This window comes from Chanodichthys erythropterus, chromosome 20 (genome assembly GCF_024489055.1).
Source record: "Chanodichthys erythropterus isolate Z2021 chromosome 20, ASM2448905v1, whole genome shotgun sequence".
Taxonomy (NCBI): domain Eukaryota; kingdom Metazoa; phylum Chordata; class Actinopteri; order Cypriniformes; family Xenocyprididae; genus Chanodichthys; species Chanodichthys erythropterus.
In genome coordinates this window covers 22257511-22284220 of record NC_090240.1, presented here as the reverse complement: position 1 = coordinate 22284220, position 26710 = coordinate 22257511, and the positions used below count along the sequence as shown (strand labels likewise).

At 36.5% G+C, this 26710-nt stretch overlaps 1 protein-coding gene across 6 annotated transcripts in view; it reads right to left on the bottom strand.

Moving 5' to 3' along the window:
- The window catches only part of adcy6b (adenylate cyclase 6b), a 52092-nt gene extending 25774 nt beyond the window's left edge, over positions 1 to 26318 (bottom strand). For 2 of the 6 annotated variants that reach the window (XR_010892829.1, XM_067370722.1), the window contains exons 1-4: positions 24073 to 24221; positions 21427 to 21691; positions 19375 to 19571; positions 18011 to 18899 (exon numbers count right to left, since the gene is read on the bottom strand). Coding sequence is in view for 5 of the 6 variants with exons in the window: in XM_067370722.1 (XP_067226823.1) it covers positions 18011 to 18898 (888 nt within the window). In the remaining variant the exon portion in view is untranslated. Of the gene's footprint in view, positions 1 to 13402; positions 13461 to 18010; positions 18900 to 19374; positions 19572 to 21196; positions 21303 to 21426; positions 21692 to 24072; positions 24223 to 26307 lie in introns of those variants that run through there. The other 4 variants (XM_067370725.1, XM_067370724.1, XM_067370723.1 and 1 more) reach the window with 4 other exon arrangements.
- Between the last annotated feature and the right edge of the window lie 392 nt (positions 26319 to 26710).

Sequence of the window (26710 nt, the reverse complement as noted above, 5' to 3'; positions counted from 1 at the left end):
TCTGACAGAAGAAATGTCACATGCTTTTACCTCACGGCAAAACTGATTAAATGAAACTGTCAGATCATTCACTGAGCATGTGTGTGTGTATGTGTAAGACAATGAGGCACACAGCGAGCAGTCAGTCTCTCAGTGTTAGGGGACTATGTGTTTAGAAATGTCAGAGAATAAAGACACTGCTGTTTTATTTAATCACCATATTAAAGCTGACCTGAACTGACACAGATTGAACCTTTGATGCCAAAGTGGTAAACTAGAAAGTAGGGACATCGAGCCAAACTATGTCTTTCCAAATCCTTAGTATTCATTATATGTGAAACTGTTTCTTACTCTCATGTGAGGACTTTTCTGCTTGGGAGTAAGAATTTGTATACAGTATACACCATTTCTGCATCCAAAACATACCTTTCAAAATGTTGCTGACACATGATTGTATGGAGAAGGGCTGATGTGGGAAGAGTGACACTTAGTGCCTTCCTCTTTAACAGGATCTCTTCTTTCCAAATAGTCTAAACATTGGCTTATAAGGTGGTACACTGAAGCTTCTTCTGCTTGTAACAGAATTTAGCAGTGCCACAAAGGCAGCCAACATGAAGGAGATACAGAAAAGACTGAGAAACAGAAAGAAACTAACAAAATAATTATTTGCAAACTGTGCTCTTCCCATCTCCTCTGAAAGATGCACAAATATATCACAGACTATGAATATGAAGTCATTACATGTTTCATGACTATGATATAATGATGGTGTTCAAGATTTAAATGCGCTGTGGGGTCACATGACTCAAGACTAGAGCAGAAATCCATCCAGATGTTGTTGCTGTCTTGGCAACCACAAGTTGAAAACATCAAGTTATAGGGAGTGGTGTCACTTCCAGACCATTAACTTTGTCAAACATGACTTGTGCTTGGGTGGATTTACTCTCAGTTCACTTTGTCACTTTCTTGGAACAAAGAAAGTAATGAAGAAAGACAGAGAGGGGAAAATATTATTTAAATAAGCTTTATTAAATTGTTTTAGTTTTGTTTTCAATAAAATTTCTGTTTGAAGGAAAGAAGGCAGGCACAAAGAAAAAAGGAAAGGAAAGGAAGGAACAAACGAACAAATGAAGGAAAGGACAGGAAAGGAAAGGAAAGGAAAGAGAGAAATTAATGGAAATTGGAATAAAGAAAGGCATGAAGGAAAAGAACAAAATAACAAGAAAGAAAGAAAGAAAGAAAGAAAGAAAGAAAGAAAGAAAGAAAGAAAGAAAGAAAGAAAGAAAGAAAGAAAGAAAGAAAGAAAGAAAGAAAGAAAGAAAGAAAGAAAGAAAGAAAGAAAGAAAGAAAGAAAGAAAGAAAGAAAGAAAGAAAGAAAGAAAGAAAGAAAGAAAGAAAGAAAAAGAATACAGGAAAGGACAGGAAAGGAAAGGAAAGGAAAGGAAAGGAAAGGACAGGAAAGGAAAGGAAAGGAAAGGAAAGGAAAGGAAAGGAAAGGAAAGGAAAGGAAAGGAAAGGAAAGGAATGGAAAGGAATACAGGACAGGAATACAGGACAGGAATACAGGACAGGACAGGACAGGACAGGACAGGACAGGACAGGAAAGGAAAGGAAAGGAAAGGAAAGGAAAGGAAAGGAAAGGAAAGGAAAGGAAAGGAAAGGAAAGGAAAGGAAAGGAAAGGAAAGGAAAGGAAAGGAAAGGAAAGGAAAGTGTTACTTGGGCCTTTTTGGCACTGAGCTAAGTCACAGCTTGGGCCAAACAAAAATTGGTCTGAGTTGAGCAGTGAATCCATTCAATGAACTTTGAGAAAAATGGTACCAAACACAATGGGCTCAGCAGATTTGGATCAAGGCCATGCAATAGATAAAGGAAGAATACTGATGCATTTATGTTTTAAAATCATGTGGCACATCTCCCAGAGACAAAGGGAGATTTTCAAAACAAAGCTTGACGCTCATTGGGAGATTTCAATATTTTCCCCAGATTTCAATGGAACCCCATTACAGCATCTCAGTCCTGGCACAATACCACAGACCATCCTTAGGGAAGATCATGCAATCTAGACGTTTGCTGCTGTGAGCGCCCTAAAAACCCCTCAAGCTACTAGGACCACTCAACGCTCTAACAGCCCCTCACTCTCGCACAGATAGAAACACTGATTGCCAGCACTTGACCTGCTACTACGCCATGTCAGCACATCCCTCGCTAAGGCCTGTTTCACACTAGATGCACAGCTTCCCCTTTGCCTGCGTGTCCAACGTGAAACGGGTGTAACACTGGAATGTTGCATAGAAGTTTTATAGTTGTTGCATAGGAGCTGGCTGATTTATGTTTGTATACCATCTTCCTCTCCATCTCCTGCTTTATTCTGATACAGTCTTATACTTAATCTATGGCACAAAACATACAGTGTGACGAGAGTACTCCGATTCCCAGAAGAACGGGTTGGTTCTTTTAGTGAAAACACTAAAAACTGTGAATTTAGGCATAACATTATAATTATAACAGCATGAAAAATGGATATTCATTTTGAGATTTGCTAAAGATACATTTAACATTGTTATTACATTATGTGAATACCACTGTAACACGGTTCGTAAATGTGGGAAGAAGGAGGCGGGAACCGGCGAACATTCAACGTAACTTTTAATGTAAAATAAACAAAGAACAAAACGAAAGTAATGCCGGCAGACCCTCGCGGACGTCTGCCGGCCACACAAACATAATAAAACATAAAATAAAGTCCAGGCCTGGTCCTCTCTCATCCTTCACTGTAGTCGCTCCTCCTTTTATGCCTCCGGAGCTCCTCCGTGAGAGACTCGAGGCCGGCACGCCTCGCAGGTGATGCTCGTTATCACTCGCATCACCGGCCTCGCGCCGTTCACTCACGGCTCTCGCCCGCCCTGTTCGTCACGACCACATTCAGATTTAAGCCATTATTCACTGACATTATTGTTTGACTGCTTTGGTCACCATTGACTTTCATTGTATGAGAGATGCTTGGACACAGCTGCTATACCATAAGGATTAACTCTTTCCCTGTCAATCCTGATCTCAGGAGCCATTGCACAAAGCAAACAAACAAGATCAGAGGGAATTAGAGCAGGAGGAGTGGTGGAGAACGAGTGCGGATGAAAAAAAGAGGAGGCAGAACATCTAAATGAATAGATAAGTAGGCAAAACAGTCAGTTTCTGGGAAGTCGCTGTTGAGCGAAAGCTCTAGTTTCACTGTGCTGTTACATAAGAAAGCCAAAGCCCTGCTCTCACTGGAACTCGGCCCAGAAACGTAATATTATATACACACGTATAAGTGCAGGACATTATGCTCGGATTTAGTTAAAGGTCCATGGAGGACTATATCGACAATTTAATCATGATGTTTATTTGAAGGGAATGTCGGATGCAGCTGAAGTGTTTGCAGCATGAGTGAGAAAGCTTTTAAGTTTTAAGGGCGGTCTGTGAACTGCCTTACCAAGAAAATTCTTGGAAGGACAAACACATAAAAACATATTTGACCTCTAATGAACCTGTCATAACTTCTGAGTTCTCATCCCTACATCACTGAATGCATTAAAAAGCAGGCATATGAAACACAACTTTACCACAGAGCATTTTATGCTATGTTTTATGGCAAAGAAATGGTAGTTTATGAGGATTTAAAGTCCACTCATAAACATGAGGAAAAAAGCAAGTGCAATGAGGTTAAGGTCAAAGTTTCTTTCTCCATTTAAAACAAAATGTATTCAGGAATATGAAGCCCGCTATGCGGGTCATGCAGAATCAAAGTCATTTCCTCTATGTTCTAATATAGGATAGTTTATTTCTTTATCATTCATAACAGTTTGAGGCCCTGGGCCCCTGATAAATTACAATGTCAGCCTGAAGAAAGAAGCAAATTTACAAATAGGCCACAGAGTCAGTCATCTGATTCTAGACTATGAAAGAAGCCCTCAGCAGGGCAAAAGATGCATTCGCCTTTTATAGCGCAATAATTATCTCATCAAAACAAACAGCTGTGAATTAGACATATTCAGCAATAGTATAATAGGCTTGATGCCTTTGGGCTCAGGACATATGACAGCTGTATACAAATGATCACAAACAGAAAGCCAAGGGAAAACAAACGGAGGATCCAAACAAACTAACATATTAGCACTGACCTAAAAAGCTTCAGTGCGTGAGACTGAAAACTGAGTTTTTACCCATCTGTTCTAATGGTTAAAGGGATCGTTTTAACCAAAAATTAAAATAGATGCCTGCTTTCAAATGCTCCCGTGTGTATGTGTGTATGCGCTCGGTGAAGAGCGTCATTGATGACTATTTACAACATGTGAACACAATGGCCAATCATGTTTATGAATCTGCTCAACTCTCAAAGCGTCACATTTTTGAGAAGGACTGAAGTCAGTACTTTTGACAACTCTTCTCAATGTCGTGCTGTTATTTTGTTTGGTGGAAAACAAAGAAGACATTTCTGAAGAAATAGCTAGTGCAGGGGTGTCCAATCCTGCTCCTAGAGGGCCACTGTCCTGCAGCTCCAACCTCAATTAAACACACCTGAACCAGATAATCAAGGTTTTTAGGCCTACAGGAAATTTCCAAGCAGGTGTATTGTGGTAAGTAGAAACTAAACTCTGCAGGACAATGGCCCTCCAGGACTGAGTTTGGACACCCCTGAGCTAGTGCAATATAATGAACAGCTCATAGTGACCTGGGGTTGTCGAACATCACAAAAAGCAACAGAAAATTAGCAGTGCACCTTATAATGTTATAATGTAACACCTAAACTTATTTGTAGTAGTCAAAATGATTGATTTTTGGTGTTTTAAAATAGTATACAAGTGTAGTATTGGGCATAACATGAAAATAAATTGTTGGTTACACTATACAGTTCAAATGTTTGGAGTTATACATTTAAAAAAAACAAAAACAAAAAAAAAAATCAAAAGTGACAGTGAAGTGTACAGAAGAGGATTAGGGCCAAGCAATAATAAAAAATAAAACCATCTCGAGATTAAAGTTGTTAAATTTCGAGAAAAGTCTAAATAAAATGTTGAGAATAAACTCATTAAATTACGTGAAAAAACTCATTAAATTTTGAGAAAAAAGTCGTTAAATTATGAGAGCAAATTCGTAATTTAACAACTTTTTTCTCATAATTTAATGAGTTTATTCTCAACATTTTATCTCGACTTTTTTCTCAAAATTTAACGAGTTTTTTCTCATTTAATGACTTTATTCTCAACATTTTATCTAGACTTTTTTTCTCGAAATTTAACAAAATTTTTCTCATAATTTAACGTATTTGTTCTCATAATTTATCAACTTTTTTCTCATAATTTAATGACTTTATTCTCAACATTTTATCTCGAATTTTTTCTCGAAATTTCACAAATTTGTTCTCGTAATTTAACAACTTTTTCCTCATAATTTAACGAGTTTATTCTCAACATTTTATCTCGACTTTTTTCTCGAAATTTAACTACTTTTTTCTCATAATTTAATGCCTTTATTCTCAACATTTTATCTCGACTTTTTTCTCGAAATTTAACGACTTTTTTCTCATAATTTAATGCCTTTATTCTCAACATTTTATCTCGACTTTTTTCTCGAAATTTAACATTTTTCTCATAATTTAACGAATTTGTTCTCGTAATTTAACAACTTTTTCTCATAATTTAATGACTTTATTCTCAACATTTTATCTCAAACTTTTTTCTCGTAATTTAACAACTTTTTCCTCATAATTTAACGAGTTTATTCTCAACATTTTATCTCGACTTTTTTCTCGAAATTTAACAACTTCAATCTCGAGATGTTTTTTTTTTTTTTATTGCTTTGCTCTAATCCTCTTAGTTTTGTTCCAAAAAAAAAAAAAAAAAAAAAAATCCATTTCAAATAAATGCAGTTCTTTTGAACTTTCTATTTATAAAAAATCCTGAAATAATGAATCACAATTTCCATAAAAATATTAAGCAGAAGCAGCATCGTTTTCAATGTTGATAATAATAAGAAACAATGATTTCTTATGATGATCACGTGACACCGAATGGCTTATGAACGCAGTTGGAAATAGTGGTGTTTTAGAGGTAAAAAAATATATAAATACTGTTCGGTTTCTCGCTGAAACCGATCGTTTCATGTCTTAGGACATCAATGTGTCGTCACGAGCCGCAGGGTTTAATTTGGACTTGTCTAAGCAAGATTTTTCGACTCTTATTGTTCGAGTTCCCATCCACTAGCTTTATTTGCTGACAGACGGCAACGGTTGGAGTTAAAAATCATAATTTGTGTTCTACTGAAGAAACAAAGTCACCTACATCTTGGATGCACTAGGGGTAAGCAGATAAACATCAAATTTTCATTTTTGGGTGAGCTATCCCTTTAATTGAACGGTAGTGTATATCAGGTTTTTAATACAAGATCACTTCATCCCAAATTCAGTTATATGAATCAACTATAATATTCAAGGTATTGCATGGTTTCAGAAGTCTGTAGTTACGGTCACAAAAGAAGTTACTTTTCAAAGTTACTTTTCTCTTACATAAAAAAAAACAGACGAGTTTGCAAAAACATAAGAATGAGTAAATAATTTTAATTCATGGGTTAACAGATAGTTCATTACATAAACATAAGTGAAAAAGAGATAAAAGTGGCCCTTCGATGTTACTCCGATGTTACTGAAGTCCATAAAATAAATGTGTTCCTCATTTCTATTCTGAGCCCTGTGCTAATGTGCTCCAGGACTACACTGAGCCTGTCTGTCACAAGCACACAAGGTCAGACAAGCACAGTGACACACGTGACAGGCACGTGACAAACACCTCCTCCTTCTCCTCCCCGGCATGGACATTATGTATTGTTTACATAAATACACAGAGAAACTGGTTTAAGAGAAAGTTCTCACAGGGAGCCGCTATGTTCCTAAGAGACTTCAAAGCACCATGTCAGGAATTTTTTATCATTATTTATGATGAACTTGGAAAGGGCAAAATGGTACTGGGTAGTGCTTGACAAATTCACGTTGAACAGCAAACACAGCATTCCTTCACACAAATACTCGATTAATCCCAAATAAAAAAATGGCATGAAACTGAAGGCGTCCTAATCTAAGGATTATACTGTAGACATTGAGCTCTCAGCAGTCCAAGTCACAGAATTTAAAGGAAATGCCGAGGCAAATCAAGCAATTTTCTACAAGCTATGAGCCAAATGAAATGCCATACTGCTCTGAAATCTACTTAAACCTTTCAGAGTTCTCAATTCTCCAAAGCACACAGGTCACCACAATGGCCTGAATCCAAAAAAAGATGGCCTGAAATCCCACAAAACATCAGTTGGTCCCTGTGCAACGAAACATACACTGAAAGAGGTACAAAGGTGGAATACATAGAGGAGACGGAGAACAGTGGAAATCAATAGTTTGCTCAGACGAAAAAGACAAGAATCAGACAATGCTTTAAAAGCACATCAATACCTGTATAATCTGATGATTAGATTAAGATATGTCAAAGGAATGTAAAATATCATTTACTAAATCTAATGTCGTTTGAAACCTGTAGGGAACACAAAAGAAGAGATCCTGACAACTAGGCTACTCTTTTCCACAAAATTACAATTCAAAAATGACAGAAAAGCACCATAAAAGTAGTCCATATGACTATTTTACAATCCATATGATAGCTTTGGATGAGAAAAAGACTGAAATTTATGTCGTTATGAACTACTTTTATGTTTTGTTTTTTTATCCTTTTTGTATACTTCTGGCCTAAACTGAGCAGACATACAAAACTCAATGACCTTTGCTGTAGAGCAAACAGAGTTTTAATTAAATGTTTTTTTGTGGGTAAGCTTTGGTGAAATGTTATGAATGACCATATTATTCTAGAGAAATAAACAAGGGGGAAAGCACTACAGCTGTATGCCATGATAATTAACATTTACCACCATTATTGTAATCCTAATACATTACGTTTGGCGAAAGCCCTGGTCTTTAGGAAACCATAGAGACTCTGCCATCACAGGCCTTGGTGTGATCTGTGTTTGAAATGTTATTATTAGACATACTATTATTACCATCTTTATCACCACACTCATATCGAGTACAACAATACTTATCATTAAATCCTAATTTATGACACCTCCTGTGCTGATTAGTCAGGCACGGTAGTCCACTGCTCAGGGCAGAGCAAGCGCTAATCTTGAGGTTGACCCCAGGTCAGCCAGAAGTTTTGATTGATCGCTCAGCAGGCAAAACAGCTGTTGGCGCTACAATTTTGAGACATGTGTTTGTTAGCTTTGCACTTTATGGCAATGCAATTTCTAAAACAAAGTTTGATTTGAAAAGATTGGAGATGAGAATTGTATAGAATGATCCTGGTACTGATTCAGATTCCACTTAGCGATTCCATTTCATTATAGTGATAGTTCACCCAAAAATGAAAGTTCTATCATTATTTACTCATGTCGTTCTAAACCTATATGACTTTCTTTCTTCTGGGGAAGATATTTTAAAGGGGACCCATTATGCCCCCTTTTTACAAGACGTAAAATAAGTCTCTGTTACCCCCAGAGAGTGTATGTGAAGTTTTAGTTCAAAATACCCCACAGATTATTTTTTATAGTATGTTAAAATTAACACTTTTTGGTGTTGAGCAAAAACGCGCAGTTTCAGTGCATGCCCTTTAAATGCAAATTAGCTGCTGTGCTTGGCCTAAGAGGGCGGAGCTTCAAGAGCTCGTTCTCCCCTGTCAGGATGCATTATAATGTCAGAAACTGCGAATATATGCTGCATGGAGATATAACCATAATTAAACTAAACTATACCTGTTCTAACTTATATTGTCTTCTTGTTTTTATCCACTATAATAGTATAAGCAAGTTTACCGATGAGTTTTATAACGTTTCTTGTACTTCAAACAAAATATGAAGCGTCTGTCTCTGTAAGGGCTTAATAAAACACAGTGCAAGTGTGCATTAAAATATTATCCATAAACTCACTCTCCCTTGCATTATCATCAACATACACAGCGAAGTACACAGAAACACTCATTACAACTAACAGTAAACAAATATATAAAGACCATATGGCTTTTCGGGTGGTGCTTAATAAACTGGTAAACTTTATATCCGTAAATCAACTCCGATGAACTGTAATAAAGTGCTCTCACTTTTATTACCGTCATATCCAGTATCACTCTGGAGTGATACTGGAAGCTGGATCACAAACAGTTACTGATCTATCCTTGAGTAACATTTTTATCACAACCTTTGTTTTGTATTGTCCCTTTGTATTGAAATTCTTCACAAAGCAGTCCAGTGTGAAATGATTCACACAGACATAAACGAATTTCGGTAGAGTTGAAGGGAGCATTTTCTTCGGAAACAAAATAATCCACCTCGTCTTCAGCGGCTCAGATTTATGGAGTAAATGGAGAAGGCTAAGTGGATTAATCCATCCAGCTACAGAACATTCTCATCAGTGCAGCAATGGTGAACTGTACAACTTGCTGTAAACTTGCTCAGGGTGGTTCTATGTTAAAACGCCAGTGTCTGTCAACATTCATGGGCGGGGCCTGTGGCTTTTGTGACGTCACACTGCCAGGGATTGGAAACGGCTTGTTCTGAGACACTGCTTACGATTTATGGGGATTTAAAAAAAAAAAAAAAAAAGTGGTTGGATTTTTATCATTATAGGGTGGTTGTATACACACACTGCCAACACACATTCATGTCCAACAACTAGTGAGCGAAAATCATTCAGAACTCTACAAATACTGCCATCGGATTAGTGGCACATGAAAACACATGCCTATAAACCAGCATGGCATCACCACTGAGCTCACAGGAATATCTACATGCCCTCATTCTTCATAAACAAATGCATTGTTCATAAGAATTTGATGTACAGTTAAAACGCATGGCACTCATATACTCAAGTGCAGTTATCCGTTTCTCGGCTGCAGTGAAATGACCATCAGCGCATCTCTAACGCGTCTCAAATCAACTCATCATTGTACAAACAGGTTTTTCCCCCTGAGCTAGCTACCGTATATGCTACGAGCATCTGGCTAAAATGTCACTCTTTGCTGTTCACATAATATCAGGTATACTAACTAATGTTGATTTCTGCTTCCATGAATGTTTAGAACAATTCCAGAGAGTATTAAGTCTCTGTTTATTCTAATTTCCCTGGAATGTCGCTTGAATCCATTTTCAGGAATCAAAGTCTATATATACAGTGTGTTCGGCTATGCAGTAGTTAATTTAGCTACTATACACAAGCGTGTAACCAGGTCTCAGGCTAAAAATAACATGTTCAGCTTGGTGTCTCTGAAAAAGGTGTTACATTTATGTCTTTAATTTGCTGGTCTCTTCATGAGCCTAGTTTAACCCCACGGGACAATGTTGGAACAAAAGCCACAGAACAGGTGCTCTCATAGTCTGGACTCACACGGTGCCAGTGAAATCACAGAGTCTGCAGCCTCTCCATATGACAAACAAAAACATGAGTGACAATAAGCAGTCAGGTGACTATACAATTTTTTTTCAACTGAATGAAAGGCTTTGCCTTTTATTTTTATCTATACACAGCTGCAAGTTGACAGTTGTCCATAAAGGCCCACTCACACCAAAGATGATAACTATAATGATAACGATAAGATATAGTTCTGAAAATTGTTCTAAATATAGAAGAATAGCAGAGTCCACACCACAGCTATAATGTTAATTGCACAGAGAAACAATATAGTTGGAATCGCTTTTAGAATATTTTCCAGCTGATAAACGATAAAAAATAAATAAAAAATTGACAACCAATCAGAATCATTGATTTTGCTTTAAAGAGCTTGAGCATTTAAAGTGGCAGACGCCAAAACAAAAAGTTGTTATAGAGAAAGAGTAGGTGAAATTTGAATAAAAAAAATTACAAAGACAAATTTTTTAATTTGGAACAATGTTGAATGAAATGTACAGTTGTAAGTTGTAAAATATACAGGCATTCTGTAAGACTTGGAAACATTATTATAACCACAGCTGCCAGTTTTTTACTGTAAATTTAACAGGATTCTTTTTACAGTGGCACACTAGAACTAAGGTGAAAAGTGATTAAAATCTTATATTACATAATCCTGGTCTTACAGTGCACTGTAAAAAGTCATTCTGTGGGTTTGTAGATTTCATTGTTAAGAATTTATCTATTCTTATTGAGTAATTACAAACAGAGAGAATATTGAATAAATCCAACATGATGGAAATTAGTTGTTTTCAATCGACAAGCATTTCCGATTGCAATGCGTGCTTTTAAGGAATGACGAGTTTCCCGCAGCAGACAGTGAAAGGACATTTCTGATGGCGCTTTTTTGGGGGGCTTTGCTTAGTTTTGTGTTAATATTAACAAAGAAGGCTAAATAAGCAGCTGTAAACCCATTGAGCACTGCCATTTAATGGTTTATGTTCACGAGGCCTGGCTTTACTGGATTCCTGCTGACGACAATGACAATCTGACAACACTGTTTTTCAGCTAATTCTTTGAGAAAGGTAAGGAAGATAATTTAATTTATTTCTTAAAAACTGTTGTTAATTGTCCAGGTTGTGTGTTATTACCACCAACAAAGTAGGAAATCATGTTTTAGACTGATTAATGGCTAAAGCAGTTAGGTATTAGCAGTTAATTAGGTATTAGAGTTACAAAAATTATTTAAAATGCAAAAAAAAAAAAGTGAAGATAACCGTTAAAACGTCTAAAATGTACTCATGTGTGTTTTTTTTTTTCTCTCATGCGTTTTTAATAGGTTCAACGCAATGAGATGGCGGTGTAAAATCTGCAGATTGCAACAAGGGGTGATCTTTTACATTACAGACTACAACACCACCAGTCATCTGTACCTGGAAAATCAGTGCCTTGTCTGTATTTGTACTGCCCAATTTTCTGATAAATAAAGAGTTCTTAATCTTTGACGTCTGTTATTTATACTTAAAAATCTGATTTAATTAATTAAAATACATTAATTTAAATAATCCACTTATTATTATATAATAATATTATCTTAGTTTTGTGTTGTACCAAAATAATTTCATTAAGTAGTATTCAATAATATAGTGTTTTTTTGTCCAATGAACCCCATTTTTTTTGTGCTATTTGCAGTTACTCAAAAGTTTTTAAAATTTTTCACTTTTAAAAGGAGCTCATCTGATTGATTTTAACTCAATTCTTTTTTTGTTGAATTGAATTAATAATATTGCTTGTAATCTGTTGCCACAGAGTAGATACAGTGTATTATTTTTTAGTGTAGGTGATATAATGTTAATATACCTACTTTAACAACTAAAATCTGCCTTTTCCTTTAAAATGTACAGATAACCGCCACAATAATGCAGGTGGCACAGTAGAAAGCCACATGATGAATCAGAATTCATCGTAAACAGCCAGTTCATAAAACATGCTTAATACTCGTATTTAGACAGTGCGCAGGGTCATACACACTAACACAAAACACCATCAGGGTAACACACGACACTGCAACAATGCAATAAACATTAATTAAATAACAGAAAATGTAACAAAACACACAATTGTACATTACTGATACCAAAAATAAGAAGAAACTCACATCACATTATATGTAATTTTACTGTAAAATACTGTCAAATTATATTGTAATTCAAGTAAAAACTATGAATTACAATATAATTTATAGGAAAAAACAGTAAAAGGATAATCCCAGAAGTACCTTCATAATACCTATAATTACATTATTTATGACGTTTACTTTTTCACCATATATGGTATGGTAACTTACAGCAAAGCAATTAACATGTGTTTTGCTGTAACATTTTCACAGTATTTTTCTGTAAAAATTGCAAACTTTTTTACAGTGTGGTGTGACAAATGAAATGTTTTTAGTCAAAATCTTCTACGTAACCTCTCATTTAAAATGTGGTCATAAAAACTGAAATAATAATAAAAGATTTAAAAACCATTTGAAATAGTTTTGGATGGACTACAGCACGTCACACTGCAGGACATGTCTACTTTTCAAAAGTATTTCATTTCAATTACCCCAATCTGAACAGCAAAATTAAAATCAATTATCTTCCCTCCCTGCCACTAGACCAGAACTTTTACCCACACAGAGGCATGCCATGCACATAAAGCCTCTGCAGCTTCCACAACTGAGGGCTATCTCATGAGCTCTGATATAAACATGGAATTCGTGACTACAAGAGAGAGAGACAGCGATCAAGAGCAAGTGAAAGAAAGGCCTGGGGTGGCTGTCTTTTTTCAGCCATAAGCGTCAGTCCGGCGCTATTTCATACTGTCGATCGCCAGCCATTCCTGTCACCACATTCCGCCCCACACCACCCCATCAGTGTGTATCTTCACAAAGACAGCTATTGTCCCGCTGGTGATCGCCCACTGACCTGCTCTATCTGCACTGCACCGCTGGTCATCTCGGAGGGACACGCAAACAGCACAGCGAGAAGGAGTGCAGGGGTGTGAGAAGGATGGTGGGGGACAGAGGGAATGGAAGAAGGGAGAGAGATAAAGGGAATGAACAGTAGATGAGCTTTCTGAGGTATAGCTGCACTTCTCAGATTAGCCCGTTTGGCCACGGGACGAAGAAGAAAAGCTTGTCCCCTTTCCATACTAGTCATCCATGAACTAGTTGATCATTTATATCAAATTATTTAAGCTAATATTTTAGAGATAGTCCTTTAAAGAGGAGGATTTTAAAGACACAATTTCTCAGAGAGAGTTTTAATCATGTCATTTTTTAGTGTGCATTACTTTCATTTGTGTAACAAATTCTGTGTATAATAATACATTAAGACATTTTCTGTTGAACTTCAAAATCACCTGCTGTTGAGCTAAATTAATTGTTTAATATTTAACGAAAACCTAAATTTTATGAAGTGACAAGAGTGCTTTGTTTGTGCAAAAAAAACATAATTTACCACTTTATTTATAAAATATTAATCTCCAATGCGCATTCACAAGAGCACCACATTGCAACATGTTGTGTTTGCATGAAAGCAGACGTTGTTGCGGGAACGCGTGTTGGAGATTACTATTTTATAAATAAAGTGGTACATTATGTTTTTTGTACAAAACACACTTGTGTCACTTCATAAAATTGAGGTTAAACCGCTGGAGTCACATGGATTAATTAAATGATGTCTTTACTACCTTTCTGGAGCTTGAAAACGGTAGTTGCGTAGACCGTCAATGGAGGGTCAGAAAGCTCTCAGATTTTATTAAAAAGATCATTAAAGGGGACCTATTATGCAAAAATCATTATTTCATGGTGTTTGGACATAAATGTGTGTTGGCAGTGTGTGTACACAACCACCCTTTAGTGATAAAAATCCAACCACTCCTTTTTTTTTAATCCCCACAAATCATAAGCAGTGTCTCAGAACAAGCCGTTTCCAGGTCCCTGGCAGTGTGACGTCACAAAAGCCACAGGCCCCGCCCATGAATGTTGACAGACACTGCTATTTTAACATAAAACCATGATGAGCGAGTTCACAGCAAGTTCACAGTCTGCCATTGCTGCACTGACGAGAATGTCTTCCAAGCGTTTTAGGTGTTATGTAGCTGGATGGATTAATCCACATAGCCTTCTCCATTTACTCCCTAAATCTGAGCCGCAGAAGACGAGGTGAATTAATTTTGTTTTCGAAGAAAATGCTCCCTTCAACTCTACCGAAATTTGTTTATGTCTGCGTGAATCATTTCACACTGGACTGCTTTGAGAAGAATGTCAATACAAAGGGACAATATAAAACATACAGTCTCCAGAGTGATACTGGATACAGCAGTAATAAAGGTGAGAGCACTTTATTACAGTTCATCGGAGTTGATTTACGGATATAAAGTTTACCAGTTTATTAAGCACCACCCGAAAAGGCATAATGTCTTTATATATTTGTTTACTGTTAGTTGTAATGTGTTTCTGTGTACTTCACTGTGTATGTTGATGATAATGCAAGGGAGAGTGAGTTTATATGTAATATTTTAATGCACACTTGCACTGTGTTTTATTAAGCTCTTACACAGATTTTCTAGAGTGAAAACAAAAGCTTCATATTTTGTGTGAAGTACAATAAACATTATAAATATAATCGGTAAACTGGCTTGTACTAATATAGTGGATAAAAACAAGACGACAATATAAGTTATAACCGTAATTGAACTAAACTATACCTGTTCTATCTTATTGCAGCATATATTCGCAGTTTCTGACATTATAGTGCGTCCTGACTGATTCCTGACAGGGGAGAATGAGCTCTTGAAGCTCCGCCCTCTTAGGCCAAGCACAGCAACTCATTTGCATTTAAAGGGCATGCACTGAAACTGCATGTTTTTGCTCAATCCCAAAAAGTGTTAATTTTAACGTATTTTGAGCTAAAACTTCACATACACTCTCTGGGGGTATCAGAGACTTATATTACATCTTGTAAATGGGGGCATAATAGGTCCCCTTTAAGATTTGTCCTCCGAAGATGAATAAATATCTTATGGGTTTGGAACGACATGAAGGTGAGTAATTCATGACAGAATTTTTATTTTTTGGTGAAATACCCCTTTAATTCTAAAGCATTTATTTTAAGTAGAAATCTTTTCTATTTCAATGTTTATTGTAACATTATAAATGTCTTTAGTCTTTACTATAATTTCAATTTAATGCATCCTTGCTGAATAAAAGTATTCATAAAAAAAAATATCTTATTGAACCTAACCTTTTGAACGGTAGTGTATGTATTGGATAAACAAATTTGATCGGTCACTGTATTTGAAAACTACAAGAGTACTGAACTCCTTCCATCCTCAACTCAAGACTTTTCTCACCAATGCATTTTAGAACAAAAGATCATGGAGCAAACATGGACGGTATACCTTGCTTGCTCCCTGTAAGAGAGCATTTATATAAGTCACTAAGCAGCCACACAACCAATGGACTTTTGTCCTGCATTGATTGTCCACAGGGCTGGAACCTATCCCAAATGTCTATGACGAGAATCTACAAGTACATGCTCTGGGGCATGGCCTGAGTCAATCAGCAGCCATTATCCTAATCCATTTCTATCATGTTGAGTGCCAAGTGGAGAGACCACAGCCCAGCTGTCTAAGGAGCAAACACACAAAAGCCCAAGCTCACTGAACCAGCATTAACAGTGTTGGCACTAGATCACATCGAACATTGGGGATGTTGTATGTTAGCCACAGCATAGAAACATTGCATGGTAAATGCATCATATTAAGAGCAGTTAAGGACAAAACAAAGTTTGAAAAGAGGAGAATTTTGGTAACTACGATCCATCTACATTGCAGTCTGGAACTGTTGTGCCAGGCATTCCTTTAAAAGTATTAAAACAATAAAAACAACAACCAATTATCCACTGATCTCTGTGACTCCTTAAGTCACAGGGGTAGTTCATCACAAAATGAAAATTCTGTCATTAATTACTCACCCTCATGTCGTTCCAAACCCGTAAGACTTTCGTTCATCTTCAGAACACAAATGAAGATCTTTTTGATGACAGAATGCTGTCAGATTTCCTTCCATAGACTGCCTCTGCAACTGAAACTTTGACGCTTCAAAAAGTTCATAAAGAGATCGGAAAACTATGAATCGAGCGGTTTAGTCCAACTTTTCTGAAGAGACTCGATCACTTTTTATGATGAACAGTTTTATTTTAGGCTTTTACTCGCATATAAAAATTGATCAGCGAACACAAGCATTAGCTCAACCTAACCTGAATGACGCACAAGAACAAACCTCTTCCAGAAGCACGTTTGAGCTCATCATTCAGGTTAGGTTGAGCTTTAAATCTATTCAGAAAAGTTGGACTAAACCGCTCGATTAATATGGATTCATTTTCCGATCTCTTTATGAACTTTTTGAAGCGTCAAAGTTTCAGTTGCGAAGGCAGTCTATGGAAGGAAATCTGACAGCATTCTGTCATCAAAAAGATCTTCATTTTTGTTCTGAAGATAAACTAAAGTCTTACAGGTTTGGAACAACATCAGGGTGAGTAATTATTGACAAAATTTTCAATTTAGGGTGAACTATCCCTTTAAAGATGTGAAAGATTGTGCCTTCAATTGATCAGTTACTGGCATTACTGGAGTTGCAACATTTGGTGTAAATAATGTGCAACTCTTTTTATAAAAAAGTTATAGTGCTAATAGACCAATACCACAAAAATTAATCACCCTCATGTTGTTTGAAACTCATGTGCTGTTGTTTTTTTCTGTGGAACATTTTTGAGAATTTATTGATTAATTTTACACAGTTCTTTTAAACAGTTCACAGTGACCACGCCTGTCAAGCTCAAAAAGGACAAAAACATAAAAAAAAAAACGAGCATAAAATTCTCACCACTAGCCCTCATTTGCATACAAAATTAGAAAATTATTTGACAGCAACATAGAAAACAACTGGGCATTTTAGTGTTTACAAAAAAAAAATTGTCAGACTATACCAAAGATTTTAAATACTTCAAATTGTACAAATAAAACAAATAAATTATAATAATAATAATAAACAAATAAAATCATTGCTTGGCCTTGCAAACTCAAGTCACACTTTATTATTTTTATTTTTTTAAATCTTTTTTCTTTATCTTTGACAGTCATCAACAGGGAGGGCAAGGTTATCAGGGAATAATGAAAAATTAAAATTAATTAAATGAATAACCAAAAAACTGTTTTTTTGGTGTGTTCATTTAGTTGTTAATCATATAGCTTGGAATATAGTGCCTGGACCACTTTTATTGTACATTTATGGTGGGGGTTTTTTGTTTGTTTTTTTAACAGACATGGTCAATATGAACTGTTGTATGACAAGAGTTAGATAACAGTTCTTCAAAAAAAAAGTCTACTTTTGAGTTCCATAGAAGATAATAACAACAACAAACAGGTTACAAACAACATGGGCGGGCAATTAAATAATGACATAATTTCAATATAATGTCAAATATTCCTTTAAAATGATTTTAAATGTTTGAAAAGTGGACTAATACCTGTTTGGAAAGGAAGTCATCTTCAAGGTTGAGTCTCCATGCCATAATAATATGGATGGTGGACAGCACAGCTCCGGTGATCACAGCCGCCCTCATTCGCACTGGCAGCAGCGTGTAGATGATGTAGATGAAGAACACAGTCCACCATATCCCTTCAGATGCACTGGGTGGATCCACCATCAACAAACCAAACACCTGCACCACCACTAACACTCCCATGACCAAGTAGCTCACGATCCACATGTAGTCCTGGTGGAAGCCATTTCTGTTACACACCACCATCAAGGCTAAGAAAAGGCCCATGGCTACAGAGAGCACAGAGGCAAACGCCACATCTGGCGGACGTTGGACGCAGTGGAACGCCAGCATAACCCCGCAAACCACAACCAAAACCCCCATCAGCATCATAAGAGAGCTCTGGTTGAGCCTGAAGAAGTACCGTTGATACAGTCGCTCGAGCTTGGCCGACTTGAACTTCTTGGACTGAAAAACATCAGCCAGACGCAACAAGCAATTTAAAAAACACCTGTCAGGACCCTTTCTCTCCTCCCCAGCGCCATGGGGGTCCTCACCATCTTTCGTTTGCTTCGTCTCAGCATCTTCAAACGCCAGGTCCACAGCCCTCAGACCCACATCACCCTTCCTGCCGTAATGGTCTTCCTGCCAAACGCAACGTGTGCTGAAGTTGCTGCTGGTGGCGCCCCCTGCTGCACGGGAGTAGTGTTGTGACGGGGGATCTATGGACTCGGGATCCCGTAGACAGCTCATGTAGCGTGGATTGCATAGGGATGAGCCCCTTTTAAGCCTCGATTTCCTGCCATTGCGCTCACCCCATGCCGTCTTATGGTTGTCCACTCTTGCAGTTTTAAAGCCATTGACCCAAGACATTCTGATAGCAAAAAAAAAAGGTCCATAAGAACAGAATACTGGCTTAAATAAATATTTTTTAATTTGAATTATTTATCATGTCATATCAGCATCAAAGGCTATATTTGTCAAAAACAATATACAGTATACAATTAAACTTATTACAACCCCATAAAATCAACCATGCAAAATCTTTAATATTTTCTCACTTTTTAAAAACATAGTATGTCCCCTTTAATAAAGTCTAAATGAAACAGTCCTATAATTGTTGGTCATTTCACTTTGGATGCTTTTTAAACAATACTGTAGGAATTTCCATGCTTTTCCTACTTAATTCCTACTTAAGCACAATTTATATTCTACAAGCATTTAAGCATAAGCCTTTAGATCAAATGGTTTTTAGGATCATGAAATTCAGTCAACATCGTTTAAACTTTTTAACTGACAGCTTATTTACACAGTGAACACTGCCAAGTAGTTTAGCGAGGTCGACTTACCTGTGTGGCTTCCCCTTTGTGTGGCGGCACTGCTCTCTTTAGCAAGGCACTGCATTTACTCTAGTGTAGAGAGATAATATTACCAGCATTTTTCTGAGCAAAGGGTTTGTCAAGTTCCGGGACACTCAGTTAAGCACAGGGTCAACAGAAAATCCTTGTATAGCGCCAAGACCTCTGCATCTCTCAGCCACCTGAGTCTGTTGATTCAACACAAATAGAGCAGATGCAGCATGAGCGGAGCGTGAAAATGAAGAAGAAGAAAAAAAGCACACGACAAACCTCTCTGAAATTATCAGTGTCTGATTACTGCTAATAACTTTCTTTAATAGCTGTTGCTGAATTTGTTGTTGACATTAATTTATGTTTATTCATGTTTACGCCTCAATAGGTTAGTAAAGAAGAGTATTGATTTCAAGCTGTAATTAACAGGCTATTTCTCAGAAATGTTAATTCACGTGAAAGCAAGTAAAAGGAGCTAAAAATCCAAAGAGGAAATACTCTATTGTTAGAACTGACAGATGCTAAAAGTGTCCAATCAATTGCACAGTAAATCTATGAGTGAGAACATCACAAATACAAACGTTTGAAAAGACTTAGGTTAATCCGACTGTCCAACTGCAGAGATTTTTAAAGCTAACCACAAAACAGTGTGTTGTAGGACAGGGAGATTTTCCCAAAATATACACACACAGGCCAGTTTCTAGCTTGCTGTCTGACAACAAAGGACTTACTGCCCATGTGCCATCATAAGTCCACGCTCTGTAATTCAGATGAAATTGTCCATGCTTCCCCAAATTTGCTCAGATGAGTCACAGCTTTACCTCATGTCAGGGGCATTAGTGACTTCAAACGATTTTCTTAACAACTGTCTGGAAATTAAATAAGACGTAGCCAACTCCAGCTCAGCTTTGAAATACAGATTTTAACCACAATGACATCAAGATGTTTTAGCATTATCCAACACTAAAATTCATCTAAACATATTTATTGAAATTTTTTGTAACACGCCAGGATTATTTAAAATCATCTACTAGTAAAGGCGGCAAAAATGTGATACAATTTGTGAAAAACTTTTTAAGACTAGTTCCAAGATATATATAACATATGTAAATATTAACTCTACAATCTTATTGGAAAAAAATGATTTGTTGAATAAAGAACATCTACATGACAAAAATACACATTACAATTCATCTGTCCTTTAATGTATGAGCTTGAAAGGCAAAACGTGTATTGATCAAAATCAAACACAGCTATCTAAATAAAATTACGGTGGTCTGTGGGATACTTGGGCTGGTTTTTCCTTCATGGATCCCACTCTAGAGACATTGTGGTTTCACATTCTATTGCAAGCACTAATTTAACTTGGCAGGAAGATTCAACCATTCATTCATTACTGACATGAGGGAAAAAAAATGTAAGGGATGACAAAAACTTCAAACCTTTAACTTTGCTGCAGTAAAGCTACAAGTATGCCTATGTGAGAAGAAAGATTCTGAACTTTAACACATCAAACTGTATAGATGCTTAAAGAAAACAAATAATAAGTCATAGTGCATATTGTCCAACTTTGCCAAAGTCTATATACCTCAAAAGCAAGACCATGAGAGAGTCTACAGACCTAACACTCAAAAGATCATATATTATGACCTATATATGCAATGGCATGATTTAGACACGAAACATTTAAATGTCGCCACAGTTGTTAAACAAATGATCACCATAAACAAACTCTGAAATGTGGAGAATTTATCTGGTTCCAATGGCATTATAGAGCCCCGTTGCAGTAGGGTTACTGCTGCTGAATGCAAACTAAACATACCTGACCGTGAAGAACTTGATCTTGAGAGACAAACGCAGCTACATATCCTGTATTTCTGCACTTATACTACTGTTAATTCGCTTTCATCAACGATTACTGCAACTCTAACATGTTGCCTGAGGTTCTTACGCCGCTGCTGCTGCTGCTAATAACAAGCCCGACAACACTGCAAAACAAGCACACATTTCAAGAGTAAGCGAAAGCACATCCGTAGGGCAAGCAGCACTCACCGAAAGCCCCCATTAATCAGCAGCGTAATGTGCTTCAGTAGCGAAATCACGGAGTGGAACTGTCGCTTGTCCGACAGCGTGTGTGTACGGCGAGTGACTGGGCGATGGTTACATTCTCACGCACGCTTCTGATACAGTCACGTTCGTCTTCATGCTTCTTCACGCGCTGCTACTATCCACTGAAGTCGGGAGTCCCCCTAGAGGTGCAGCCTGTGTGTGTGTGTGTGTGTGTGTGTGTGGGGAGGGGTGGTTGGTTTTACCTACACTGTGGAGCAAAAATGTCCCCACATAGATATTTAAACAAGAAATTTCTGACATTGTGGTGACCAGCCATAACACACTGACACGCTTAATAAACACGCTAAATAGAAATGAAAACGTAAAAAAAAATGTTTCGAACTGGAGTTGGATACAAGATATTAGCTCAGTATACAAAAATAAAAATGTAATTAATGAAAACTATGAAAAACACTGTCAGGTTACACTTGCAGGAGTGAATTGAGAATGGCTTTTAAATTTAAGTACAATTCCTGAATTGAGGTAGCAAGTGAATTTACAATACAATCCTGATTTAATAAAGTAGAATTAATAAATAATTTAGAATTAATAAAATAGAATTAAAATAAACTGAAATTCAAAGTCTGTAAGTTATATTCATATTATAGCCTATTCATATCAATTAATTCAAGTGAAAGAACTGTATTTTTAAAAAGAAAATAAAAGTTGGCTTTACAAAATCTTGTTTTGTCAGTCTATAATCTATAATTGACAATTGAAATTTGTATAATATATATATATATATAGGCTATATGAAGACATCAGATGCAAAAGCCTCTAAGTGCCATCTGAAATTTTTATTTTTATCAAGCTTGTATGTTTAAGTTCAGTAATTTCACTTTAATGGCAAATAATAGGTCCTTTTCATTGCCATTAATGTGAAAGAACTGAACTATATTATATTATACATATATATATATATAAAATTTAGAATTAATAAAGTAGAATTAAAATTAACTGAAATTCAAAGTCTGTAATTCATATTAATTCAAGTGAAAGAACTGTATTTTTTAAAAGAATATAAAAGATGGATTTACAAAATCTTGTTTTGAAAGTTTGAAAAAAATATCAGTCTATAATCTATAATTGTCAATTGAAATTTGTATTTTATATATATATATATATATATATATATATATATATATATATATATATATGTATATAGATATATATATATATGTATATATATGTAATGAATACATCAGATGCAAAAGCCTCTAAGTGCCATCTGAAATTTTTTTCTAAAATGAGCATTTTTATCAAGCTAGTATGTTTAAGTTCAGTAATTTCACTTTAATGGCAACTAATAGGTCCTTTTCATTGCCATTAAAGTGAAATAACTGAACTGATATATATCTATATCATATTTATAATACTTAACTTTCTCATGCTTTGCCTCAAATCTAATATGTCAACAGGTTTCTGATTTAGGTTAGGGTTTAGAGGCAGGACTAGTAAAAAAAAAAACATTGCATCTAAGAATTCATCACTAATATGGCTTGTTTGTGTTTGTGTGTGCTGAAGCAGGTGAAAGAACATTATGTATCATACGAAGAACAATAAAATGTTTCACACATTCTCCCTGCTGACACTAAAGATCTTTAATTGTCCTATGTTGTGTAAACACACACTACCAGCCACAGGTATGGACACACTTGACTGACTTTATGGTCCAAACAAACATCTATGTATTTATTTGCAAAAAACATAATTTTAATTAAAATATATTTTATTAAACAAACAGACAAATATGGAAACTCATTCAATACTGTTTAAAAGTAGATGGGGAAGCCCAGTGTATGCAGCAGAGCTGTAATCTAGATAAAGGGAGGCTGTGTTTAAGAGGCTAAAATAAAATGAGGTTTGATTTGTTTAACATTTTTCTGCTCACATAATTTCCATACTTCCATTTGTGTTGTTTTTCTGTTCTTATTCTAAAATGTGGAAAATAGTAATAATACAGAATGAGAGGTGTGTCCTATCTGTTGACTGGTAGAGTATGTTTTTCATCAGAATAATTACATGACAGCACATTACAAACAGGCTTCTGGCTTCACTACCTTTTAAAGTGGTTGTTCTGGACAATGTTTTCTTTCTGTTTTGCTTATTGGAGTTCCATTGTGAGGCTTGCCTGAGGATTCTACACTGATAAAAACAATATGTGCTCGTGTGTGTGTGTGTGTGTGTGTGTGTGTCTGGACAGTGGCCCCACTATGCAAATAAAGCTTTATTTGTTCTGCTTACAGAACACATAACCTTTGAGTGCAGTTTGGTCTCCTTGTCAGATCTGTGACTAGTGTTCTCTGTGGTCATACTATAGAGTTTGTATCTGTTTTTATTTTATATTGTGTTATATTTTAGATATGTTTTAGATTTCCAACAGCAAATCCACTTTCATGTTAACATTTAATTTACAATCATAAACTGATTTCTTTAAATCAGGCACACAAACAGACTATAGGCAAATCTAAACACAGTCAACCTTTTTTCAGATGGACAGAAAAGTGCAGAGATTGCATGACCTTGCTGTTGTAATGCAAATTGAGACCAACCAAAAATTTCAGAGGTGTTGAAAAACATATTTACTACCATATCACAACATTGGTGCTTGTGATTCAAACAGTGGAAACCATCGATGGTGGAGGGTCTGAACATCCCACAATCACATAAACACATTGGGAAAAGTACCAGGGGTCCCACAGTCATGGAAAAATGGAAAAATACAGGATGTCCATCAGCAGGCCTGGAAAAGTCAAATGATTAAAATCTTAAAAAGCCATATGCATTTGTATAGTAACCCATTTGTACATATAAATACACCAATCAGGCATAACATTATGAACACCTATCTAATATTGTGTTGGTCCCCCTTTTTATCTGCCAAAACAGCCCTGACCTGTTGAGGCATGGACTCCATTACACCCCTGAAGGTGTGGTGTTGCACCAAGATGTTAGCAGCAGATCCTTTAAGTCCTGTAAGTTGCGAGGTGGAGCCTCCATGGATTGGACTTGTTTGTTCAGCACATCTCACAGACGCTCGATTGGATTGAGATATGGGGAATTTGGAGGACAAGTCAACCCCTCAAACTCGTTGTGCTCCTCAAACCATTCCTGAACCATTTTTGCTTTGTGGCAGGATGCATTATCCTGCTGAAAGAGACCACAGCCACCAGGGAATACCGTTTTCCATGAAAAGGTGTACATGGTCTGCAACAATGCTTAGGTAAGTGGTACGTGTCAAAGTAACATCCACATGGATGGCAGGACCCAAGGTTTCCCAGCAGAACATTGCCCAAAGCATCACACTGCCTCCACCGGCTTGCCTTCTTCCCATAGTGCATCCTTGTGCCATGTGTTCCCCAGGTAACCGACGCACCCGGCCATCCACATGATTCATCTGACCAGGCCACCTTCTTCCTTTGCTCCATGGTCCAGTGCTGATGCTCACGTGCCCACTGTTGATGCTTTCGGCGATGGACAGGGGTCAGCATGGGCACCCTGACTGGTCTGCAGCTATGCAGCTCCATATGCAACAAACTGTGATGCACTGTGTATTCTGACATCTTTCTATCAGAACCAACATTAACTTCTTGAACAATATGAGCTACAGTAGCTCGTCTGTTGGATCGAAACACACGGGCCAGCCTTCACTCCCCACGTGCCTTGGCTGCCCATGACCTTGTTGCCGGTTCACCACTGTTTCTTCCTTGGACCACTTTTGATAGATACTGACCACTGCAGACCGGGAACACCCCACAAGAGCTGCAGTTTTGGACATGCTCTGACCCAGTCGTCTAGCCATCACAATTTGGCCCTTGTCAAACTCACTCAAATCCTTACGCTTGCCCATTTTTCCTACTACTAACACATCAACTTTGAGGACAAAATGTTCACTTGCTACCTAATATATTCCACCCACTAACAGAGATAATCAGTGTTATTCACTTCACCTGTCAGTGGTCATAATGTTATGCCCGATTAATCACATCCAAAATAAAAGTTTGTTTTTACATAATATATGTGTGTGTACTGTGTATAATTATTATATTTAAATACACACACATACAAGAAATTTTTAAATTTACATACTGTATATATATATTTATATAATTTATATTATATATAAATATTTGATATATAATATATACATGCATGTATGTGCATTTAAATATACATACATAATTATACGCAGTATATTATGTAAAAACAAACTTTTATTTTGGATGTGCGATTAATCATTTGACAGCACTAATATATATAAAAATCAAGAATCTATCAAAAATCTTGAATGACTGGAAAAGATGTGGAAATTCACTGGTCAGAAGATGAGGGAACCTTTAAATACCTTTTTTTTTACATTCTATGAACAAGCACAAAATGATGAGACAGAATTATCATTAGTCCAAAACATGTCAAATTTGATAATGAACTGTTTTTCTAATACTCCATAATATAAGCAAACATACGACAAAAATATCCACAAAGCATTCGCTTCTGCATGTTTGAGTGCACAAACACTAGTGCAACATAATGTCACTTTAAATAAACACTTCCTCCCATAAAAGTGAGGAAAGTGTCTACCACCCACATCAATAAGTGCCCACACAAACACACTGTTTAACTTTCAAATAAACCCTTATTCCACTTTTACAACAAGAAGAAAATATTTTAGGATATGAACTTTGAGTTATGAGTTGGGCTGTGGCCTTCCATACCAACTCCTTAACTAGTTTGCCTGTGCATACTTCCATACTCTCAGCGCACACAGCCCTTTACCATGCTTTAGCTTTCTGTTCCTCTGACTCATCCTTTCAGCACATTTACCTTCTGCAACCTTCTGTTCTGACTCGGTTCTGTCTGAAGCTTTAATTTCCTGTCTTAAATCTTCAGCAGCCCCAAGCAAAGCATGAAATTGGAGGTCAGAGGAAAAACTACTCATCTTCCTTCAGGTTCCATCCACGACAAAACATTGTCCTCATCAGCTTTAGAACAGAAGTCTTATTCCAATGGTTTTTTTTTTCAGTGTATTTTGTCTCTGTCGCATCAGTAGTAAAGTTGACATTTAATGGATTTGTCCTACAGTAACCACACATCCTATCTCATGCCTCCTCTCACCCATTTATGTCGCTATTAAATAGTCAATGTTTGTCTTTTACTGGTGATCCATTTTTTTTTTTTTTTTTTTTTTTTTTTTGCCACACTGTGATGGCAGACTTTAACATGCTCA